Here is a 22,782-nt window from a genome sequence, read left to right as displayed (position 1 = left end):
GGCAGCAAGCATTGCGCCACTCCACAGTGCCAGGGTTGCTTGCCACATTAACTAAACTGCAGGGTACAAACCTTAGTAGGCCCGAGAACCAGGAACAGGTCTTGCAATGGCTGTCAGAGAACGCTTACAGCACATTGTCCAGCAGCCAGTCAGACTCTGCCTCCTCTCCTCCTATTACCCAACAGTCTTGTCTTCCTTCCTCCCAAAATTCCGAAGCTTTACAGAACAATAACCCAAACTGTCCCTGCTCCCCAGAGCTGTTCTCCGCTCCTTTCATTGTCCCTCAACCTGCCTCTCCACGTCACGATTCCACGAACCTAACAGAGGAGCATCTGTATCCAGATGCTCAAACACTAGAGTCTCCTCCATCTCCGTTCGATTTGGTGGTGGATGACCAGCAACCCACCCTCATCGACGATGATGTGACGCAGTTGCCGTCAGGGCATCCAGTTGACCGGCGCATTGTGCGGGAGGAGGAGATGAGACAAGAGTTGGAAGAGGAAGTGGTGGATGATGAGGACACTGACCCGACCTGGACAGGGGGGATGTCAAGCGGGGAAAGTAGTGTGGATGTTGAGGCAGGTGCAGCACCAAAAAGGGTAGCTAGAGGCAGAGGCAGAGGTCAGCAGCTTAGGCGAAGCCAGGCCACACCCGGAATCTCCCAAGATGTTCCAGTTCGTACCCAGCCCCGAAAAACTCCCACCTCGAGGGCACGTTTCTCGAAGGTGTGGAGTTTTTTCAAGGAATGCGCCGAGGACAGATATAGTGTTGTCTGCACAATTTGCCTCTCGAAATTGATTAGGGGCTCTGAGAAGAGCAACCTGTCCACCACTTCAATGCGCCGTCATTTGGAATCCAAGCACTGGAATCAGTGGCAGGCAGCAACGGCAGGACAAAGGCCGCCTGCCGTTCACGCCACTGCCACTGCCTCTGCCTCTGCCTCTGCCACTGCCACTGCTGACTGTGCTGGCGATGCACTCCAGAGGACGAGCCAGGACACCACTTCATCTGCCTCCGCCACTTTGTTGACTTCTACCTCATCCTCCCCTGGTCCTGTCTTATCTCCTTCTCCTGCACCATCAAAGGCACCATCAGGCGTTTCTTTACAACAACCCACCATCTCTCAGACATTGGAGCGGCGGCAGAAATACACTGCTAACCACCCACACGCGCAAGCCTTGAACGCCAACATCGCTAAACTGCTGGCCCAGGAGATGTTGGCGTTCCGGCTTGTTGAAACTCCCGCCTTCCTGGACCTGATGGCAACTGCGGCACCTCGCTATGCCGTCCCTAGCCGTCACTACTTCTCCCGGTGTGCCGTCCCCGCCTTGCACCAGCACGTGTCACTCAACATCAGGCGGGCCCTTAGTTCCGCGCTTTGCACAAAGGTCCACTTGACCACCGACGCGTGGACAAGTGCATGCGGACAGGGACGCTACATTTCACTGACGGCACACTGGGTGAATGTAGTTGAGGCTGGGACTGCTTCCCAAACTGGCCCGGTGTACCTCGTCTCCCCGCCTAACATTCCTGGCAGGGACACGAGAAGAACACCCCCCTCCTCCTCCTCCTCTACCGCCTCCTCCTCCGCCACCGCCTCCTCCTCCGCCACCGCCTCCTCCTCCGCTTTTAGATTGACCCCAGCTACGAGTTGGAAACGTTGCAGCACTGGCGTTGGTAGACGTCAGCAGGCTGTGCTGAAGCTGATCAGCTTGGGGGACAGACAGCACACTGCCTCCGAGGTGAGGGATGCCCTCCTCGATGAGACGGCAATATGGTTTGAGCCGCTGCACCTGGGCCCAGGCATGGTCGTTTGTGATAACGGCCGGAACCTGGTAGCAGCTCTGGAGCTTGCCGGACTCCAACATGTTCCATGCCTGGCCCACGTCTTCAACCTAGTGGTGCAACGTTTCCTAAAGAGCTACCCCAATGTTCCAGAGCTACTGGTGAAAGTGCGGCGCATGTGCGCCCACTTTCGCAAGTCGACAGTAGCCGCTGCTAGCTTAAAATCTCTCCAGCAACGCCTGCATGTGCCACAACACCGGCTTTTGTGCGACGTCCCCACACGCTGGAACTCAACGTTTCAGATGTTGAATAGAGTGGTTGAGCAGCAGAGACCTTTGATGGAATACCAGCTACAAAACCCTAGGGTGCCACAAAGTCAGCTGCCTCAGTTTCACATCCATGAGTGGCCATGGATGAGAGACCTTTGTGACATCCTACGGGTCTTTGAGGAGTCCACAAGGAGGGTGAGCTCTGAGGATGCGATGGTGAGCCTTACAATCCCGCTCTTGTGTGTTCTGAGAGAATCCCTGATTGACATCAGGGATAACTCAGATCACACAGAGGAGTTAGGGATAGCATCCGATCCGTCACAGCTGGAGAGTAGGTCCACACATCTGTCCGCTTCACTGCGTTTAATGGAGGAGGAGGAGGAGGAGGAGGAGGAAGAAGAGTTGTCCGATGATGTGATGGTGATACAGGAGGCTTCCGGGCAACTTCGAATCGTCCCATTGTTGCAGCGCGGATGGGTAGACATGGAGGATGAGGAGGAAATGGAGATTGAACTTTCCGGTGGGGCCAGAGGAGTCATGCCAACTAACACTGTGGCAGACATGGCTGAGTTCATGTTGGGGTGCTTTACAACCGACAAGCGTATTGTCAAAATCATGGAGGACAACCAGTACTGGATCTTTGCTATCCTTGACCCCCGGTATAAAAACAACATCTCGTCTTTTATTCCGGTAGAGGGGAGGGCCAATCGCATCAATGCTTGCCACAGGCAATTGGTGCAGAATATGATGGAGATGTTTCCAGCATGTGACGTTGGCGGCAGGGAGGGCAGTTCCTCCAGTAGGCAACCAAGTTCTCACCGGTCCACACAAACGAGGGGCACACTGTCTAAGGTCTGGGACACCTTGATGGCACCCCCTCGCCAAAGTGCCGCCACGGAGGGTCCTAGTGTCACCAGGCGTGAGAAGTATAGGCGCATGTTGCGGGAATACCTTTCCGACCACAGCCCTGTCCTCTCCGACCCCTCTGCGCCCTACACGTATTGGGTGTCGAAGTTGGACCTGTGGCTTGAACTTGCCCTATATGCCTTGGAGGTGCTGTCCTGTCCTGCCGCCAGCGTCCTATCTGAGAGGGTGTTCAGTGCAGCCGGTGGCATCATCACTGACAAGCGCACCCGTCTGTCAGCTGAGAGTGCCGACCGGCTCACTTTGATAAAAATGAACCACCACTGGGTAGAGCCGTCATTTTTGTGCCCACCTGTGTAAAGCACCCCAACATGAAACTCCATGTCTGTACTCAACCTCTCCAATTCCTCCGCATCCTCATACTCATCCACCATAAGCGTTGCACAATTCTGCTAATACTAGGCTCCCTCCACCCTGATTTCCCCCAACTCTGCTGGTTAGAGGCTCCCTCCACCCTGATTTCCACCAACTCTGCTGGTTAGAGGCTCCATCCACCATGAATTTGCCCAAACTGGGCTGTTTAGAGGCTCCCTCCACCATGAATTGGTCCAAACTGGGGTTTTTAGAGGCTCCCTCCACCATGAATTGGTCCAAACTGGGCTGGTTAGAGGCTCCCTCCACCATGAATTTCCCAAAACTTGGCTGTTTAGAGGCTCCCTCCACCATTAATTGGTCCAAACTGGGCTGGTTAGAGGCTCCCTCCACCATGAATTTGCCCAAACTGGGGTGGTTAGAGGCTCCCTCCACCATTAATTGGTCCAAACTGGGCTGGTTAGAGGCTCCCTCCACCATGAATTTCCCAAAACTTGGCTGTTTAGAGGCTCCCTCCACCATTAATTGGTCCAAACTGGGCTGGTTAGAGGCTCCCTCCACCATGAATTTGCCCAAACTGGGCTGTTTAGAGGCTCCCTCCACCATTAATTGGTCCAAACTGGGCTGGTTAGAGGCTCCCTCCACCATGAATTTGCCCAAACTGGGCTGTTTAGAGGCTCCCTCCACCATGAATTGGTCCAAACTGGGGTGGTTAGAGGCTCCCTCCACCATGAATTGGTCCAAACTGGGGTGGTTAGAGGCTCCCTCCACCATTAATTGGTCCAAACTGGGCTGGTTAGAGGCTCCCTCCACAATTAATTGGTCCAAACTGGGCTAATTAGAGGCTCCCTCCACCATGAATTGGTCCAAACTGGGTTTTTTAGAGGCTCCCTCCACCATTAATTGGTCCAAACTGGGCTGGTTAGAGGCTCCCTCCACAATTAATTGGTCCAAACTGGGCTAATTAGAGGCTCCCTCCACCATGAATTGGTCCAAACTGGGTTTTTTAGAGGCTCCCTCCACCATGAATTTGCCCAAACTGGGCTGTTTAGAGGCTCCCTCCACCATGAATTGGTCCAAACTGGGCTGGTTAGAGGCTCCCTCCACCATGAATTTCCCAAAACTTGGCTGTTTAGAGGCTCCCTCCACCATGAATTTGCCCAAACTGGGCTGTTTAGAGGCTCCCTCCACCATGAATTGGTCCAAACTGGGCTGGTTAGAGGCTCCCTCCACCATGAATTTCCCAAAACTTGGCTGTTTAGAGGCTCCCTCCACCATTAATTGGTCCAAACTGGGCTGGTTAGAGGCTCCCTCCACCATGAATTTGCCCAAACTGGGGTGGTTAGAGGCTCCCTCCACCATTAATTGGTCCAAACTGGGCTGGTTAGAGGCTCCCTCCACCATGAATTTCCCAAAACTTGGCTGTTTAGAGGCTCCCTCCACCATTAATTGGTCCAAACTGGGCTGGTTAGAGGCTCCCTCCACCATGAATTTGCCCAAACTGGGCTGTTTAGAGGCTCCCTCCACCATTAATTGGTCCAAACTGGGCTGGTTAGAGGCTCCCTCCACCATGAATTTGCCCAAACTGGGCTGTTTAGAGGCTCCCTCCACCATGAATTGGTCCAAACTGGGGTGGTTAGAGGCTCCCTCCACCATGAATTGGTCCAAACTGGGGTGGTTAGAGGCTCCCTCCACCATTAATTGGTCCAAACTGGGCTGGTTAGAGGCTCCCTCCACAATTAATTGGTCCAAACTGGGCTAATTAGAGGCTCCCTCCACCATGAATTGGTCCAAACTGGGTTTTTTAGAGGCTCCCTCCACCATTAATTGGTCCAAACTGGGCTGGTTAGAGGCTCCCTCCACAATTAATTGGTCCAAACTGGGCTAATTAGAGGCTCCCTCCACCATGAATTGGTCCAAACTGGGTTTTTTAGAGGCTCCCTCCACCATGAATTTGCCCAAACTGGGCTGTTTAGAGGCTCCCTCCACCATGAATTGGTCCAAACTGGGCTGGTTAGAGGCTCCCTCCACCATGAATTTCCCAAAACTTGGCTGTTTAGAGGCTCCCTCCACCATTAATTGGTCCAAACTGGGCTGGTTAGAGGCTCCCTCCACCATTAATTGGTCCAAACTGGGCTGGTTAGAGGCTCCCTCCACCATTAATTGGTCCAAACTGGGCTGGTTAGAGGCTCCCTCCACCATGAATTTCCCAAAACTTGGCTGTTTAGAGGCTCCCTCCACCATTAATTGGTCCAAACTGGGCTGGTTAGAGGCTCCCTCCACCATGAATTTGCCCAAACTGGGCTGTTTAGAGGCTCCCTCCACCATGAATTTGCCCAAACTGGGCTGTTTAGAGGCTCCCTCCACCATAAATTGGTCCAAACTGGGCTGGTTAGAGGCTCCCTCCACCATGAATTTCCCAAAACTTGGCTGTTTAGAGGCTCCCTCCACCATTAATTGGTCCAAACTGGGCTGGTTAGAGGCTCCCTCCACCATGAATTTGCCCAAACTGGGGTGGTTAGAGGCTCCCTCCACCATTAATTGGTCCAAACTGGGCTGGTTAGAGGCTCCCTCCACAATTAATTGGTCCAAACTGGGCTAATTAGAGGCTCCCTCCACCATGAATTGGTCCAAACTGGGTTTTTTAGAGGCTCCCTCCACCATGAATTTCCCAAAACTTGGCTGTTTAGAGGCTCCCTCCACCATGAATTGGTCCAAACTGGGCTGGTTAGAGGCTCCCTCCACCATGAATTTCCCAAAACTTGGCTGTTTAGAGGCTCCCTCCACCATTAATTGGTCCAAACTGGGCTGGTTAGAGGCTCCCTCCACCATGAATTTGCCCAAACTGGGCTGTTTAGAGGCTCCCTCCACCATGAATTGGTCCAAACTGGGCTGGTTAGAGGCTCCCTCCACCATGAATTTCCCAAAACTTGGCTGTTTAGAGGCTCCCTCCACCATTAATTGGTCCAAACTGGGCTGGTTAGAGGCTCCCTCCACCATGAATTGGTCCAAACTGGGGTGGTTAGAGGCTCCCTCCACCATTAATTGGTCCAAACTGGGCTGGTTAGAGGCTCCCTCCACAATTAATTGGTCCAAACTGGGCTAATTAGAGGCTCCCTCCACCATGAATTGGTCCAAACTGGGTTTTTTAGAGGCTCCCTCCACCATGAATTTGCCCAAACTGGGCTGTTTAGAGGCTCCCTCCACCATGAATTGGTCCAAACTGGGCTGGTTAGAGGCTCCCTCCACCATGAATTTCCCAAAACTTGGCTGTTTAGAGGCTCCCTCCACCATTAATTGGTCCAAACTGGGCTGGTTAGAGGCTCCCTCCACCATTAATTGGTCCAAACTGGGCTGGTTAGAGGCTCCCTCCACCATGAATTTGCCCAAACTGGGCTGGTTAGAGGCTCCCTCCACCATGAATTTCCCAAAACTTGGCTGTTTAGAGGCTCCCTCCACCATTAATTGGTCCAAACTGGGCTGGTTAGAGGCTCCCTCCACCATGAATTTGCCCAAACTGGGGTGGTTAGAGGCTCCCTCCACCATTAATTGGTCCAAACTGGGCTGGTTAGAGGCTCCCTCCACAATTAATTGGTCCAAACTGGGCTAATTAGAGGCTCCCTCCACCATGAATTGGTCCAAACTGGGTTTTTTAGAGGCTCCCTCCACCATGAATTTGCCCAAACTGGGCTGTTTAGAGGCTCCCTCCACCATGAATTGGTCCAAACTGGGCTGGTTAGAGGCTCCCTCCACCATGAATTTCCCAAAACTTGGCTGTTTAGAGGCTCCCTCCACCATTAATTGGTCCAAACTGGGCTGGTTAGAGGCTCCCTCCACCATTAATTGGTCCAAACTGGGCTGGTTAGAGGCTCCCTCCACCATTAATTGGTCCAAACTGGGCTGGTTAGAGGCTCCCTCCACCATTAATTGGTCCAAACTGGGCTGTTTAGAGGCTCCCTCCACCATTAATTGGTCCAAACTGGGCTGGTTAGAGGCTCCCTCCACCATGAATTTGCCCAAACTGGGCTGTTTAGAGGCTCCCTCCACCATGAATTGGTCCAAACTGGGCTGGTTAGAGGCTCCCTCCACCATGAATTTCCCAAAACTTGGCTGTTTAGAGGCTCCCTCCACCATTAATTGGTCCAAACTGGGCTGGTTAGAGGCTCCCTCCACCATGAATTGGTCCAAACTGGGGTTTTTAGAGGCTCCCTCCACCATGAATTGGTCCAAACTGGGGTTTTTAGAGTCTCCCTCCACCATGAATTGGTCCAAACTGGGGTTTTTAGAGTCTCCCTCCACCATGAATTGGTCCAAACTGGGGTTTTTAGAGGCTCCCTCCACCATAAATTTGCCCAAACTCTGCTGGTTAGAGGCTCAATCCACCCTGATTTTCAAAACAAATGTTGGTGCCAACCTCAACTTACTACAAGGGCCAAATTCACTGCTGGTGACAAGCTCTCCTCACTGCAAGTGCCAAATACACATGTTTCAAGGTGTTTTCCTACTGTCAGAGAGGTGGTATTGAGTGTGTAAAGTGTGTAGTTGTTAGGCTGTGATGTTGGGGTAATAGAGGGTCTTTGGTGTGTTAGATGCCCCCAGACATGCTTCCCCTGCTGTCCCAGTGTCATTCCAGAGGTGTTGGCATCATTTCCTGGGGTGTCATAGTGGACTTGGTGACCCTCCAGACACGGATTTGGGTTTCCCCCTTAACGAGTATCTGTTCCCCATAGACTATAATGGGGTTCGAAACCCGTTCGAACACACGAACATTGAGCGGCTGTTCGAATCGAATTTCGAACCTCGAACATTTTAGTGTTCGCTCATCTCTAATCTTTATATCACCGGACAGCCATAATTCAGGAAATACAATTATGCCAATTACAGTATTAGCTTGCTGATTAAATCCCTCACATCATTAATGCAGGGAATATGCAATTTAGTTAATAGGAGGAGCACATAATGGAGCCCATCTAATGAAACTGACCGTTAAGACCTACAGTCATGTGGATTGTATTTAAAAAAAACACTAAAATTGAATAAAATTTGCAAAAACGTATCTCGACACTTCCTTCTTTTCATTGATTGTCTCATATTACATTTATTTTGTTTACTTATATAGCACATATAAGTAAAATATATAAAATATATAAAACATATAATATAAAATATTCATATTCTGCAGTGCTTTACAGACATTGTTAGTCACTGTCCCATGTAGGGCTCACAATATAAATTACTTATCAGTATGTCTTTGGCACGTTGGCGGAAATCCACACAAACACGGAGAGAACATACAAACTCCTTGCAGTTGTTGTCCTTGGCTGGATTTGAACCAAGGACTCCAGTGCTGCAAAGCAACAGTGTTAACCACTGAGCCACCGTGCATTTGAAACTGAGAAATGCCAAAAAACGAATATTCTCTATGTTTGCCAAGAGATGACCCACACCCCCTTCTCCACCACAAAGCCCTGTGATAGGCTGGAAGACAGGATTTAAGTTTAGTTATCATTTTTGCAGATTTCTGGGCTTCTTTTTCCATTTTCGTCTTTTGAACTTTTGGGCTTATCTTGTCTCCATTGCAGACACACAATAAGGAACCAACAGTCTTAGAGTATACAGTATGTGCAATGCAGATTTGTCCTTCTTTACCTTTCCTCTTGGCTAGACATATCCAGATATGTGTGTCACAGGATGACCAGCTTTTCAATACAATATGATTTCCTAATATTCTTTCACAAAGTATGCTATATGCATTGTGTCGCAAAGTATGCTATATATAATTTATGGTAACCAAGAAATTGTTGAGAAATTCAGCCTATCAAAAGTTTTGTTAGCTTTGTCTGATGTTGCATTAAATTGATAACAAGAGAAATTAACAAATTATTGTCATTAACGAGGACCTTTCACTAGCTCCACCAATTTGATCTGAATATATATATATATATATATATATATATATATATATATATATATATACAGTCCTATGAAAAAGTTTGGGCACCCCTATTAATCTTAATCATTTTTAGTTCTAAATATTTTGGTGTTTGCAACAGCCATTTCAGTTTGATCTATCTAATAACTGATGGACACAGTAATATTTCAGGATTGAAATGAGGTTTATTGTACTAACAGAAAATGCGCAATATGCATTAAACCAAAATTTGACCGGTGCAAAAATATGGGCACCTCAACAGAAAAGTGACATTAATATTTAGTACATCCTCCTTTTGCAAAGATAACAGCCTCTAGTCGCTTCCTGTAGCTTTTAATCAGTTCCTGGATCCTGGATGAAGGTATTTTGGACCATTTCTTTCTACAAAACAATTCAAGTTCAGTTAAGTTTGAGGGTCGCCGAACATGGACAGCCCGCTCTCAAATGATCTGAAAACAAAGATTGTTCAACATAGTTGTTCAGGGGAAGGATACAAAACGTTGTCTCAGAGATTTAACCTGTCAGTTTCCACTGTGAGGAACATAGTAAGGAAATGGAAGACCACAGGGACAGTTCTTGTTAAGCCCAGAAGTGGCAGGCCAAGAAAAATATCAGAAAGGCAGAGAAGAAGAATGGTGAGAACAGTCAAGGACAATCCACAGACCACCTCCAAAGAGCTGCAGCATCATCTTGCTGCAGATGGTGTCACTGTGCATCGGTCAACTATACAGCGCACTTTGCACAAATAGAAGCTGTATGGGAGAGTGATGAGAAAGAAGCCGTTTCTGCACGTACGCCACAAATAGAGTTGCCTGAGGTCTGAAAAAGCACATTTGGACAAGGCAGCTTCATTTTGGAAACAAAAATTGAGTTGTTTGGTTATAAAAAAAAGGCGTTATGCATGGCGTCCAAAAAGAAACAGCATTCCAAGAAAAACACATGCTACCCACTGTAATATTTGGTGGAGGTTCCATCATGCTTTGGGGCTGTGTGGCCAATGCCGGCATCGGGAATCTTGTTAAAGTTGAGGGTCGCATGGATTCCACTCAGTATCAGCAGATTCTTGAGAATAATGTTCAAGAATCAGTGACGAAGTTGAAGTTACGCCGGGGATGGATATTTCAGCAAGACAATGATCCAAAACACTGCTCCAAATCCTCAGGCATTCATGCAGAGGAACAATTACAATGTTCTGGAATGGCCATCCCAGTCCCCAGACCTGAATATCATTGAACATCTGTGGGATGATTTGAAGTGGGCTGTCCATGCTCGGCGACCATCTAACTTAACTGAACTTGAATTGTTTGTCCAAAATACCTTTATCCAGGATCCAGGAACTGATTAAAAGCTACAGGAAGCGACTAGAGGCTGTTATCTTTGCAAAAGGAGGATGTACTAAATATTAATGTGACTTTTCTGTTGAGGTGCCCATACTTTTGCACCGGTCAAATTTTGGTTTAATGCATATTGCACATTTTCTGTTAGTACAATAAACCTCATTTCAATCCTGAAATATTACTGTGTCCATCAGTTATTAGATATATCAAACTGAAATGGCTGTTGCAAATACCAAAATATTTAGAACTAAAAATGATTAAGATTAATAGGGGTGCCCAAACTTTTTCATAGGACTGTATATAATTATGTCAACTAGAACTGGTAGTATATGTGTTAAAAATTCATTGATTTGCATGAATTTTATATCTGTGATTGTAGTGGCATGTATTTGTGTTTTTCCTCATAAAGTTCATTACCCAATTGTGTTGTGTGAAAAGGTAAGAAAATAAGCCTGATTTGTTCTCCTTTGTAGAGCCAAGCTGAAGCGCACTACAAAGGCAGTAAACATGCCAAGAAGCTCAAAGCACTAGAGTCCACGAAAAATAAGCAAAAAACGGGTTCTCCCAAGGACAGCGCCAAGGCTATTACGAGCTCAACGGCCAGCCACAAATCAGGTCAATAAAACTGTTGTTTTTTTGTTCTTCCTTTTCTCTATCTTATCTGAAAGTGAACATGTGAATGTATTTGTGAACAAATCTAATGAATGTCAAATATTTGCCAGAAATAACAGGCTGACATTTTACAAAGGGCAATAAATAAATAAGGTAATAATGACATTAAGCAGAGAAATGTGTTTATTAGAAAATCACATCAGCCAAAAGTTATATTTTCCGTTAAAGTAGATGTAGTGCGCTTCCTTTTTACTGGAGTTTTTTTCTCTTCTGAATTGGATTTTTATTTGTTACTAGATCTTATTTTTGAAGGCAGGCCTGACCTGTTTAATTTTTGATCCTGCATGAAATATATTTCATAACCTTTATGTTATTTTAAGGACACGTTGATCTAGGGTTTTATACTAACTGTCAGATTGGAGTTGGGAAGGAATTTTTTTTCTCTGTAATGGGGCAATTGGTATAATCCTCATAGGGTTTTTTGCCTTCCTCTGGATCAACACTGTAGGATTATAGGTTGGACTTGATGGACTGATGTCTTCATCCAACCTCATCTACTATGTAACTATGTTATACAGAGCATTTATACAGCACACATAGACTTTTGCTGAACCCTGCCATACTACTGGATAACTGAGGATTTGATATAGATGTATACAAAAGATATTAAAGGAACATTAAACAGACAAAAATAGAAACTAAATTTCCCTTCCCTTCATATACTTTTCCAAAAATGTATTTTGTCTCCTATTACAATTTAAGTTAAGAAATGCATAAAGAAATCTTAAGCCCCACGAGATCCTGTGTCTGGATGTAAGATAACTGGCAGGAGCAGCTGTAAAATAACTGGCAGGAGCAGCTGTAAGAACTGGCAGGAGCAGCTGTAAGATAACTTGCAGGAGCAGCTGTAAGATAACTGGCAGGAGCAGCTGTAAGATAACTGGCACGAGCAGCTGTAAGATAACTGGCAGGAGCAGCTGTAAAATAACTGGCAGGAGCAGCTGTAAGATAACTGGCAGGAGCAGCAGTAAGATAACTTGCAGGAGCAGCTGTAAGATAACTGGCAGGAGCAGCTGTAAGATAACTGGCACGAGCAGCTGTAAGATAACTGGCAGGAGCAGCTGTAAAATAACTGGCAGGAGCAGCTGTAAGATAACTGGCAGGAGCAGCAGTAAGATAACTGGCAGGAGCAGCTGTAAAATAACTGGCAGGAGCAGCAGTAAGATAACTGGCAGGAGCAGCAGTAAGATAACTGGCAGGAGCAGCTGTAACATAACTGGCAGGAGCAGCTGTAAGATAACTGGCAAGAGCAGCTGTAAGATAACTGTCATGAGTATCTGTAAGATAACTGGTAGGAGCAGTAACCTCCCTGCTGTGCTATGCAGAAGAACAAAATATTTTCTAATCCCCCCCATTCCACAGCCATGCGACAGCCAATGGTATAACTGATCAGCAGAGGAATAATCTCAGCAGAGTCAAGGAGAAGATCTTACAGACTCAGGCTAGGTTCACATTTGTGTTGGAGTCTCCGTCGGAGAATCTGATGCAGATTCCATCTAAAATCAGTGGTGAGAAAAGCCCTGCATGGACTATGGGGTCCTCAGGTGCCCACGGATAACTACCTTATAGCGGTTGAGTTCTCCATCTTTCGGGTTCCCAAGCAGACCCAACAGTTGGGGAGCTGAACAGTAATGTAAATCTAGCGTGACTATATTTCTTGTTTACTTATAGCACTCATTTCTAGGTTTTATGTTCCTTTAAACTTGGATTTTATGTGAATCCAACCATAGAAAATTACAATGTTTCATCACACACAGAGTTATTCTTTTCTAGAAGCTTTGAAATGATCTGTCATAGTTCTGTGCGTTACAGAGGTACAGTCCTATGAAAAAGTTTGGGCACCCCTATTAATCTTAATCATTTTTAGTTCTAAATATTTTTATGTTTGCAACAGCCATTTCAGTTTCATATATCTAATAACTGATGGACACAGTAATATTTCAGGATTGAAATGAGGTTTATTGTACTAACAGAAAATGTGCAATATGCATTAAACCAAAATTTGACTGGTGCAAAAGTATGGGCACCTGAACAGAAAAGTGACATTAATATTTAGTAGATCCTCCTTTTACAAAGATAACAGCCTCTAGTGGCTTCCTGTAGCTTTTAATCAGTTCCTTGATCCTGGATGAAGGTATTTTGGACCATTCCTCTTTACAAAACAATTCAAGTTCAGTTAAGTTTGATGGTCGCCGAGCATGAACAGCCCGCTTCATATCATCCCACAGATGTTCAATGATATTCAGGTCTGGGGACTGGGATGGCCATTCCAGAACATTGTGATTGTTCCTCTGCATGAATGCCTGAGTCAATGTGGAGCGGTGTTTTGGATCATTGTCTTGCTGAAATATCCAACCCTGGCGTAACTTCAACTTCATCACTGATTATTGAACATTATTCTCAAGAATCTGCTGATACTGAGTGGAATCCATGCGACCTTCAACTTTAACAAAATTCCCGGTGCCGGCATTGGCCACACAACCCCAAAGCATGATGGAACCTCCACCAAATTTTACAGTGGGTAGCAAGTGTTTTTCTTGGAATGCTGTTTTTTTTAACGCCATGCATAACACCTTTTTGTATGACCAAACAACTCAATCTTTGTTTCATCAGTCCACAGGACCTTCTTCCAAAATGAAGCTGCCTTGTCCAAATGTGCTTTTCCATACCTCAGGCAACTCTGTTTGTGGCGTGCTTGCAGAAATGGCTTCTTTCTCATCACTCTCCCATACAGCTTCTCTTTGTTCAAAGTGCGCTGTATTGTTGACCGATGCACAGTGACACCATCTGCAGCAAGATGATTCTGCAGCTCTTTGGAGGTGGTCTGTGGATTGTCCTTGACTTTTCTCACCATTCTTCTTCTCTGCCTTTCTGATATTTTTCTTGGCCTGCCACTTCTGGACTTAACAAGAACTGTCCCTGTGGTCTTCCATTTCCTTACTATGTTCCTCACAGTGGAAACTGACAGGTTAAATCTCTGAGACAACTTTTTGTATCCTTCCCCTGAACAACTATGCTGAACAATCTTTGTTTTCAGATCATTTGAGAGCGGGCTGTCCATGCTCGGCGACCATCAAACTTAACTGAACTTGAATTGTTTTGTAAAGAGGAATGGTCCAGAATACCTTCGTCCAGGATCCAGGAACTGATTAAAAGCTACAGGAAGTGACTAGAGGCTGTTATCTTTGCAAAAGGAGGATCTACTAAATATTAATGTCACTTTTCTGTTGAGGTGCCCATACTTTTGCACCGGTCAAATTTTGGTTTAATGCATATTGCACATTTTCTGTTTGTACAATAAACCTCATTTCAATCCTGAAATATTACTGTGTCCATCAGTTATTAGATATATCAAACTGAAATGGCTGTTACAAACACCAAAATATTTAGAAATAAAAATGATTAAGATTAATAGGGGTGCCCAAACTTTTTCATAGGACTGTACCATACAGAGATACACAGAGATACTATACCTCCATTATACAGAGTCGGAGGGAACTCTATGTATTACAGGACAGCCACATCAACATGACTCTGCAGTGTGCATGAGTCCTTAATCTTTACTGAGAAAGGAGATGTAATAGAACAAGTAGATGTAGGTCTCATTCACATGGCTGGAGAAGTATAACATCCATATGCTTCTGAATTGAAATGGCAAGATACAGAGCTTTGTAGTATCGGATTCATCTGGCAAAGTATAGTATTGAACAAATCATTTCTATTTTTTCCTACTTATTGTTCACAAATACATTAGACATGTTTATGCATGGATTTATGGAAACGTCAATGTGAAAAATGAGCAGCAACCCAAAATATTAGGGAGCAATTTCACCCATAGACTATCTATTGTATGTTAGTATTAGTAGTATTAGTATTAGTAGTTAGTATCTAAGTATTTGTTGGGATCAAGTACAGCAAAAAAAACTGTGAACTAAAAACGATGATGCTTTTTAGCAAGGTACCAAATTTAGTCTTATTTATAGCCACAGTAGCAAAGCAAAGTAAAAATAATTGAATTGAGTGAAATTGCTCCTAATGCATTTGTTGACTTTTGGACAGTCGATACAGAAAGTATTTTGGAAAATTGTATATCTTTTTATTGTGCAAACAATAACATTTGTTTCTCAATATTGGTCTGAAAGTGGCCAACCCCTTTAAGGAGTTGACTAGCTTGAACCTCTATCTGTTTGCTCTGTCTGCTATCATCATAAAGAGCATCTCTTCTTCTGGTGACCCTGGCCAGGACCTGTCCAGTGGATATCACTTGGCAAGATGTAATACTTTTTCCTGCATTGTTTGACATGAAATGCTTCTCGGGACAGCTTATTGGGAACTCTTGTAACTAGACAACTCTTTCCACATTGCAGCATACGTTGTTAAAAGGGTTGTCCGCACATATGCCATTTTCTATGATCTGGAGTAGAGATTAGCTCATTAAGAGTGACCCCCATTCTGGTGGACATTGCACCATAGTTGTATTAAGGACAGCCATACATTTTACTAATGCAGCGGTAACTGCAGGGGAATTGCCTGGCTGGCTATGGCTTCCTCTAGTGCAGTGGTTCTCAATCTTACTAATGCCGCGACTCTTTATTACAGTTCCTCATGTTATGGTGACCCCCAACCATAATTTCTTTTACCTCCAATACTGCTACTTTCACAGTAGCTGTTTTAAATGAAATAACTGTTCTCTACACATGTGCACTCACCTTAGCGTGCCATCGCGATGAGCGGAGTGCTGAAGACTCTCGAAGTATTAGTGGCATTGGTGGCGTGATGTAGTGACGTCATCACACCACTTGCACTGCAATATCTGCGCACTACCAGCAGTCCTCTATGGCAGAGCAGGGACCTTTCAGCTCCCTGCTCAGCTCCCTTCTCTGTTATAGAATTAAATAGTATCGGTATGCACAGCACAGCATGCCCATACAGCTGTTGAGCACCTGAGATCAAGAGTATTAAGCTAAAAGCTTGATGCTCTGGATCCCGAGGGCCCTTTTGAGGACGGGCAATTGCCTATTTTGCCTCTTTCCCTCCAACACCGGCCCTGGATAGAGGAATGGTGTCTTGGTTCCTAAGACCATAGGAAATATGTGTTTTCCGATGATCTTAGGCGAACCCTGTGAAAGGGTCGTTCTATCCCCAATGGGCTCACGACCCACAATTTGAGAACCACTGCTCTAGTGGAGTCAGTTGATCTGGCCGGGATTGCCAGGAAGATGCTGGGACAATATACTAAATGGGGTTGTCACTGATAGCATAATTCCCTTCAAGCCAGTTTATTAAAGAGTCTTTCTTTCTTTACTTCAACATCCAGGGGTACATTAGTAAGGGCCCGTGCACACGGAGTTAACGCGAGTGCATTTTAGCATAATACACGTGTAGAGAATACACATGTTAAAATAACACTCCCATTGACTTCAATGAAATTTTTTACACGTGTAAAAAATGCATCAAAAAACACGTGTAAAAAATTTCATTGAAGTCAATGGGAGTGTTATTTTAACATGTGTATTCTATACATGTGTATGATGGTAAAAAGCGCTTGTGTTAACTCCGTTAACGAGCCCTAAAACCTCATACACATAACTATAATATATATGTTGTTCAAGTCCAGAATATAATACACATGCCTATGTGCACGTATAGTACCTATGTCTACTGTAAATCAATACTGATGCCTGCAGTTTTTCGTGTCTGAAGCACTCTTTCTTGGCACCATATGATGGTACACATAATGTCCATATTCTATAATATTGCCAAGCAGGGTTTTATTTTAGTGTTTGCAGCTTGCACCGCTTTATTAATATGTTATAGCAAATTCTGTACCATACGATGTTTCAGTGTGTGTCAGTGAATTGTCAGCCCTGTTCTTCTAGCTCCCATAAAACACCCTCATCTTATCCACCCTTTTCCAAAACCATTATTTATGATTACGTTTAACTGAATGTCAGAAAATAGATTTCTGACATTTCCACAGTAGCACCGGTCCAATTTATAGTTTTTACTAGTTCTGGCAAATACTTCCATAAAATGTCACAAAGTCATTTACAGTGCAAGACTTTAAGTGCTGTTTTTATAATGTCTTCTTTTTTGTGATTTATGTCATTACATTATTTGGTGATTCATCTATATTGCTTTTATAGACTTACATATGTGCATATTTTCCTTGGAGGATGCCACAACACAAGGTTCAGCTCTTTTCTCTAAATGTAGTGAAATTGCTTTAAAAAGGAGTAATCGATCAATAGAATAGCAGGATCTATGTATTTATCTGTACAAATTCATCAAATAGCCAAACACTGTACCTGTATAACAGTCTCCAGTCCCGAAACCAAGTGTCAATATGGCACATACAGTGGCGTAACTAGGAACGGCGGAGCCCCGTGGCGAACTTTTGACATGGGCCACCCCCTGACCGACACCGACGATCTCGACCGACCCCCTCCTACACATTCCTGCGCGTTCTATTATGCCCCATAGTGGCCCCTGCACGCAGTATTATCCCTCATAGTGGCCCCTGCACACAGTATTATGCCCCAATAGTGTCCCCTGCACACAGTATTATCCCCAATAGTGGCCTCTTCACACAGTATTATGTCCCATAGTGGCCCCTGCACACAGTATTATCCCCCATAGTGGCCTCTTCACACAGTATTATGTCCCATAGTGGCCCCTGCACACAGTATTATCCAACCATAGTGGCACCTGCACACAGTATTATCCCCCATAGTGGCCCCTGCACACAGTATTATCCCCCATAGTGGCACCTGCACACAGTATTATCCCCCATAGTGGACACCCATAAACAATTATTATACTCTGGGGTCTTTTCAGACCCCAGAGTATAATAATCGGAGACCCGGGGGAATAAAAACATAAAAAAACACTGTTACTTACCTGTCTCCCGGCTTCTAAGCGGTCTTCTCTGCTGCCGTCCTTCTGCTATGACGTCGGACGTCACATGACCCGGGACGCAGGCCGGGTTCATGTGACGTCAGAGACGTCAGAAAGGAGGCCTGGCAGGATCGTGGAGAGGTAAGTAACATGTTTTTTATGTTTCTTACCTCTCCCGGTCCGCCAATCATTATACTCAGGGGTCTGAAAAGACCCCCGAGTATAATGATAGCAGCGGTAGCAGCTGTCACCGGGCCCCTAATGTCCTGGGCCCTGTGGCAGCTGCCTCCGCTGCTATGGCAGTAGTTACACCACTGGGCACATACTCATCCGGTAGTGATTCGACTCCATGGTACAATTATACAGGAAGGTGTGGTGCCTGAGATGGTAACCCCATTGAGAGATTTTATACTCAATTCCTCACTATGACATCACATGACCTAAATGATGAAAGAAAAAATGACCGAAGTGCGTCTTTAAGGTGAGTGGTGGAGGGCGTAAAAAAGTTTGTGGAACTTGGGGCAGAAGAAATTTAACCCCATAACTGTAACATTACATTTGGAAAGTAAACTTAAAAAATGACACTTTTTTATTACAGACGTGTAAAGGGATTGTCCAAGACCAAAGGGTAAAATGATCATAAGTATCTGAACAGTGGGGGTCCATTCAACTCCATGGAAGATGGTTTACTATATAGTGGTAGTGCTGGGGAACTGAAGCGCCCCAGGAGAATTAGAACAGAGTTATTTCAGATTTAATCAATTACAGGCAGATTACTGATAGAAATGGCAGATAGGAGTGAGAGAGAATATCTGTGTTGTGTGACTGCAGCAGTCAGGGCGGGTTCACACCAGCGCCCGGTCTCCGTTTTGCAGGTTTCTGTCTTCTGCCCGAGAAACTGGACAGGAGACGGAAACTGGCAATCAGCTTTCAAACCTATTCATTTGAATGGGTTTGCAAAGTGTCTGCCCGTGAGCGCCCGTGAGCGTCTTCTGGTCTCCGCAGCAAAACTGTTTTTTTTTTTTTTTTTTAACCGGACGCAAAGTCGGACATACAAAAAAAAACAAAAAAAAAACAGTTTTGCCGCAGAGACCAGAAGACGCTCACAGTTGGACACTGACTGCTGGGTTTCCGCCTCCTGTCCAGTTTCTTGGGCGCAGATATGAACCCTCCCTAATACATACAGGCAAATGGAAATTAACCGTTTCATTGCCAATAATCTAATGTTTTCTAAGTCTGTTTTGGGATAGAAAGGGTAGTATAGGTAGCAATTGCTCCCAAGCCCTGGAGACTAAGATAGCCCATAGGTCACTCTATAACATAAGAAGAAAGCAGCATTATAGATAGTACATGACAAGTAGGGACCCCATTACATATTTTGCGTGGGGGACAAAGAACTTCAAGTTACATCTCTGCCTGGATATAGTAAGCCTCTGTAGGGAAAAAAAAGTCTGAGCCCTGAAGGCTAAACATGTCAGCAGAAGTACATCTTGTAAATCACTGAAATATGTCTTAATAATAGCATAATAAGATCCACGAGATATAGTATTATCGAGGCAGTAGATTATAGCAATAGCCTGATCCTTCAAAATGCCCTCTATTAATGTCAAATTAACCAAATCCTGGACTAGTAATCCTTTACCATGATTGATAAAAGGGTGCAGAACGTGTGGCCCCCTGGATCCTGTATTTCAGCTATCCTGTTGTGAGCCTGTGATGTGCTTGTCTTTCTCCTTTCTTCTCTGTATTCCTTTTCCTTCTCCGTTTTCCTTTCCCATGACATTCATTAGACAGTGCCTATAAAAAGTATTAATCTCACGGGGCCTTTTTGCTTTATTGTGTAACAACATTATCTCACAGAGGAATTAATTAGGCTTTTTGACACTTTTCCACACAAAGGGACTCTGTAATGTCACAGGGAGACATCTGTACAAAGTGATCTAAATTCATTGCAATTACTAAACACAAGAGATCAGCTTTCATTTTGTGTTAGTAGGTTTTAACAAGAGCTGTGGAGTCGGTAGGACAAAACACAGAGTCTGACTTCAACTCCTCTATTCTCCAACAGCCTGACTCCAACTCTGACTCGGATTCCTGCTTTGAATATTTCATGACTGACAGCCATGATCAATCAGAAGTAGTATAGATCCTCTAATTTATTAAAAATCTAGTAATTGAGTTCTTAGGAAATTGATTATAATCAATCTTATTAAATATTCTATATAATAACAATATTTGTATAATATAATTTAAAATAAAATAATTAACAATTTTATTTTAAAGCCAGGGTAACTTGACTCACTTTGACTCAAAATGAGTTCTCTCTCCGACTCCACAGTTGCAGGTCTGACTCCACAACAATCTATGCTGATGGGGGCAGACTCTGGACATAATAAGGTTGTTTATTGGGTTGAGCAATCGGGATTGGAAAAGATCAGATTCCGATCGGCAAGTGAGTAAATTTCACGATCGCGATCGGAATTCCGATCCCGATCTTTTCCAACGGGATCGAGGTCGGAGGTTATCTCAAGATCGCCTCAATCCTAAAAGTGACTTTTCCCATAGAGAAGCATTGACTAGGGTTGAGCGATTGGGATCAGAAGAGATCGGATTCCGATCAGCGATCAAGCAAATCAATTCTGAAATCTCAAGATCAGCTCAACCCTACTGTTTACACTACCATTATTAATGTCTGTTGCTGTCATCCATTTCTGTGTGGGCTAGACTAACAGACCTGTGTGGGACTTGTTTATTGTAGCCAAGTAGGTATTTTTCAATGTATGGGTTGGTCCGAAACCTTGTGGGTCGAGGCAAACATCAGCTCAACCAACATTTGGTTTGTATTCCAAACATTCATTCTTTTATATACTTAGAATACTTTATCTATATTTTACAATAAACAAACATTAAAACATTTGAACAGATAAATAAGGACAGGACGCTGTTAGGCGCCAATGGGCAAGATGGAAAGTCAATAAGCTAGTAAATAAAGAACATTAAATTAGAGCTTTTCTACATGGCAAAATAGTAGTCGAGTACATTCAGTAACCTCTATTATCAAGGTGGTTACTCATCGTTGCTCGCACTTTGGGAAGATTGTAGGGGAAGGGAGGCAGAGAAAGTTGTCAGGGACATGGAGTGAGGAAGGAAACATGAGGAGAGATAGGAAAGAGAAAGGGATGAGGAGGAGGAAGAGAACTGAAAAAAAAAAGAAATAATAAATTCCATATTATTAAGGAGGGGATCCAAACATTCATTTTTTTTATCATGAATGTGTGCGTCATATACCCCCATGTAAAATTTAAAAGAAAAGCATAGAATGAATCATAAAAACCTTTTAGGGCCTGGTTCACATCTCTGTTCCGTATTCCGTTCAGGAAGTCCGCATGGGGACCTCCCAAATGGAATACTGAACGCATTAAAAGTGGTGAACAATGAAAGCATAAAAACCTCATAGACTATAATGGGGTCCATGTGTTTTCCGCACAGTGTCCACACGAGTTATGCGGAGAGGAAAGTAGTTCTTGAAGGACTTTTCTCACCGCATGACTTGTGTGGACACCGCACGGAAAACACACGGATTATAGTCTATGGGGTCCGTGTGCTTTCATTGCTCAACGCTTTTAATGCGTTCAGTATTCCATTCGGGGTCCCCAAGCAGACTCCCCAAACGGAACACCGAACACAAATGTGAACCAGGCCGTAATATGAAAGTTTTTATTGATTAACTTATTATTTCAAAGGTTTAATTAAAAAAATCCATAAAGCTTTTATAAAATTTAAATCATTCAATGTATGTCATTTCCTTTATATTGTCAAAACTTATTCTGGTAAAGATCATATATTTGGGGTGAACGAATAGTCATGGGAAAGATTTACGTTCATTATGGGTTTGGAATAGTCATCTGTACAAACAACCGACAAACCTTTCACTCCAGAAGAACGCTAACAGTCTAAGGGCCCGTTCCCACGATGTAATGCGGCACTCATTCTGACACATAAACACATGTCAGAGTGAGCGCTTCAAAACAGAATCCCATTGACTTCAATGGGATCCGTCTTACGCATGCTACACATTGAAATCAATGGGAGGTTTTTAACCCATTGATTTCAAAGTGTTACGCGCTTCCCTTCCTTCTTGCTGAATGGGACAATGAAGTATCACAATACTTATGCAGATCAGATAATATACACATACTTGCAGATAACTAACCCAGTGTTATCTATGTGTTTACATAGAGAGATAACAGACTCAGCTATATCAGCAAACTGAAATTAGCTAAACTGATTTTCCTGCCTGCAGAGCAGTAAGTGACATCACTTGTCCTATCATACAGGTCCATGGTTATGGTAACACTATGTAAAACAATGGGAGGAATAAGTTCACATCACAGGCAAACAAAGCAGCATTTCTAAAGCAATATATTTAGAAAAAGTCTTCAATTTACATACGCTACCAGTATAGATAGGATCCTTGAGATCAGACAACCCCTTTAAAATTGGGCTAAACTTTTACCAACCAGGCTTCAGCGGCGGCTCATGAAAATAATACACCATGAACAACTAAGGGGCAGCAAGCCTCAAAACACGTTAGCCGTTCCAGTATGTAAACGCGTTTTTTTGTCCTCCTTGTTTTGGTATGTTACGTTCATAT

General features: G+C 44.4%; 1 protein-coding gene across 2 annotated transcripts in view; it reads left to right on the top strand.

Annotated features, from left to right (window-relative positions):
* ZNF385B (zinc finger protein 385B) overlaps nucleotides 1-22,782 on the top strand; it is a 461,571-nt gene that overhangs the window by 409,125 nt on the left and 29,664 nt on the right. For both annotated transcript variants that reach the window (XM_075286074.1, XM_075286075.1), the window contains one exon: nucleotides 11,033-11,174. In XM_075286074.1, the coding sequence (XP_075142175.1) occupies nucleotides 11,033-11,174 (142 nt within the window). The remainder of the gene's footprint in view (nucleotides 1-11,032; nucleotides 11,175-22,782) is intronic.

Source organism: Leptodactylus fuscus, chromosome 8 (assembly GCF_031893055.1).
Source record: "Leptodactylus fuscus isolate aLepFus1 chromosome 8, aLepFus1.hap2, whole genome shotgun sequence".
Classification (NCBI taxonomy): domain Eukaryota; kingdom Metazoa; phylum Chordata; class Amphibia; order Anura; family Leptodactylidae; genus Leptodactylus; species Leptodactylus fuscus.
Note: the sequence above shows the minus strand (reverse complement) of the source record. Positions and strands in the feature narration are given on the sequence as shown.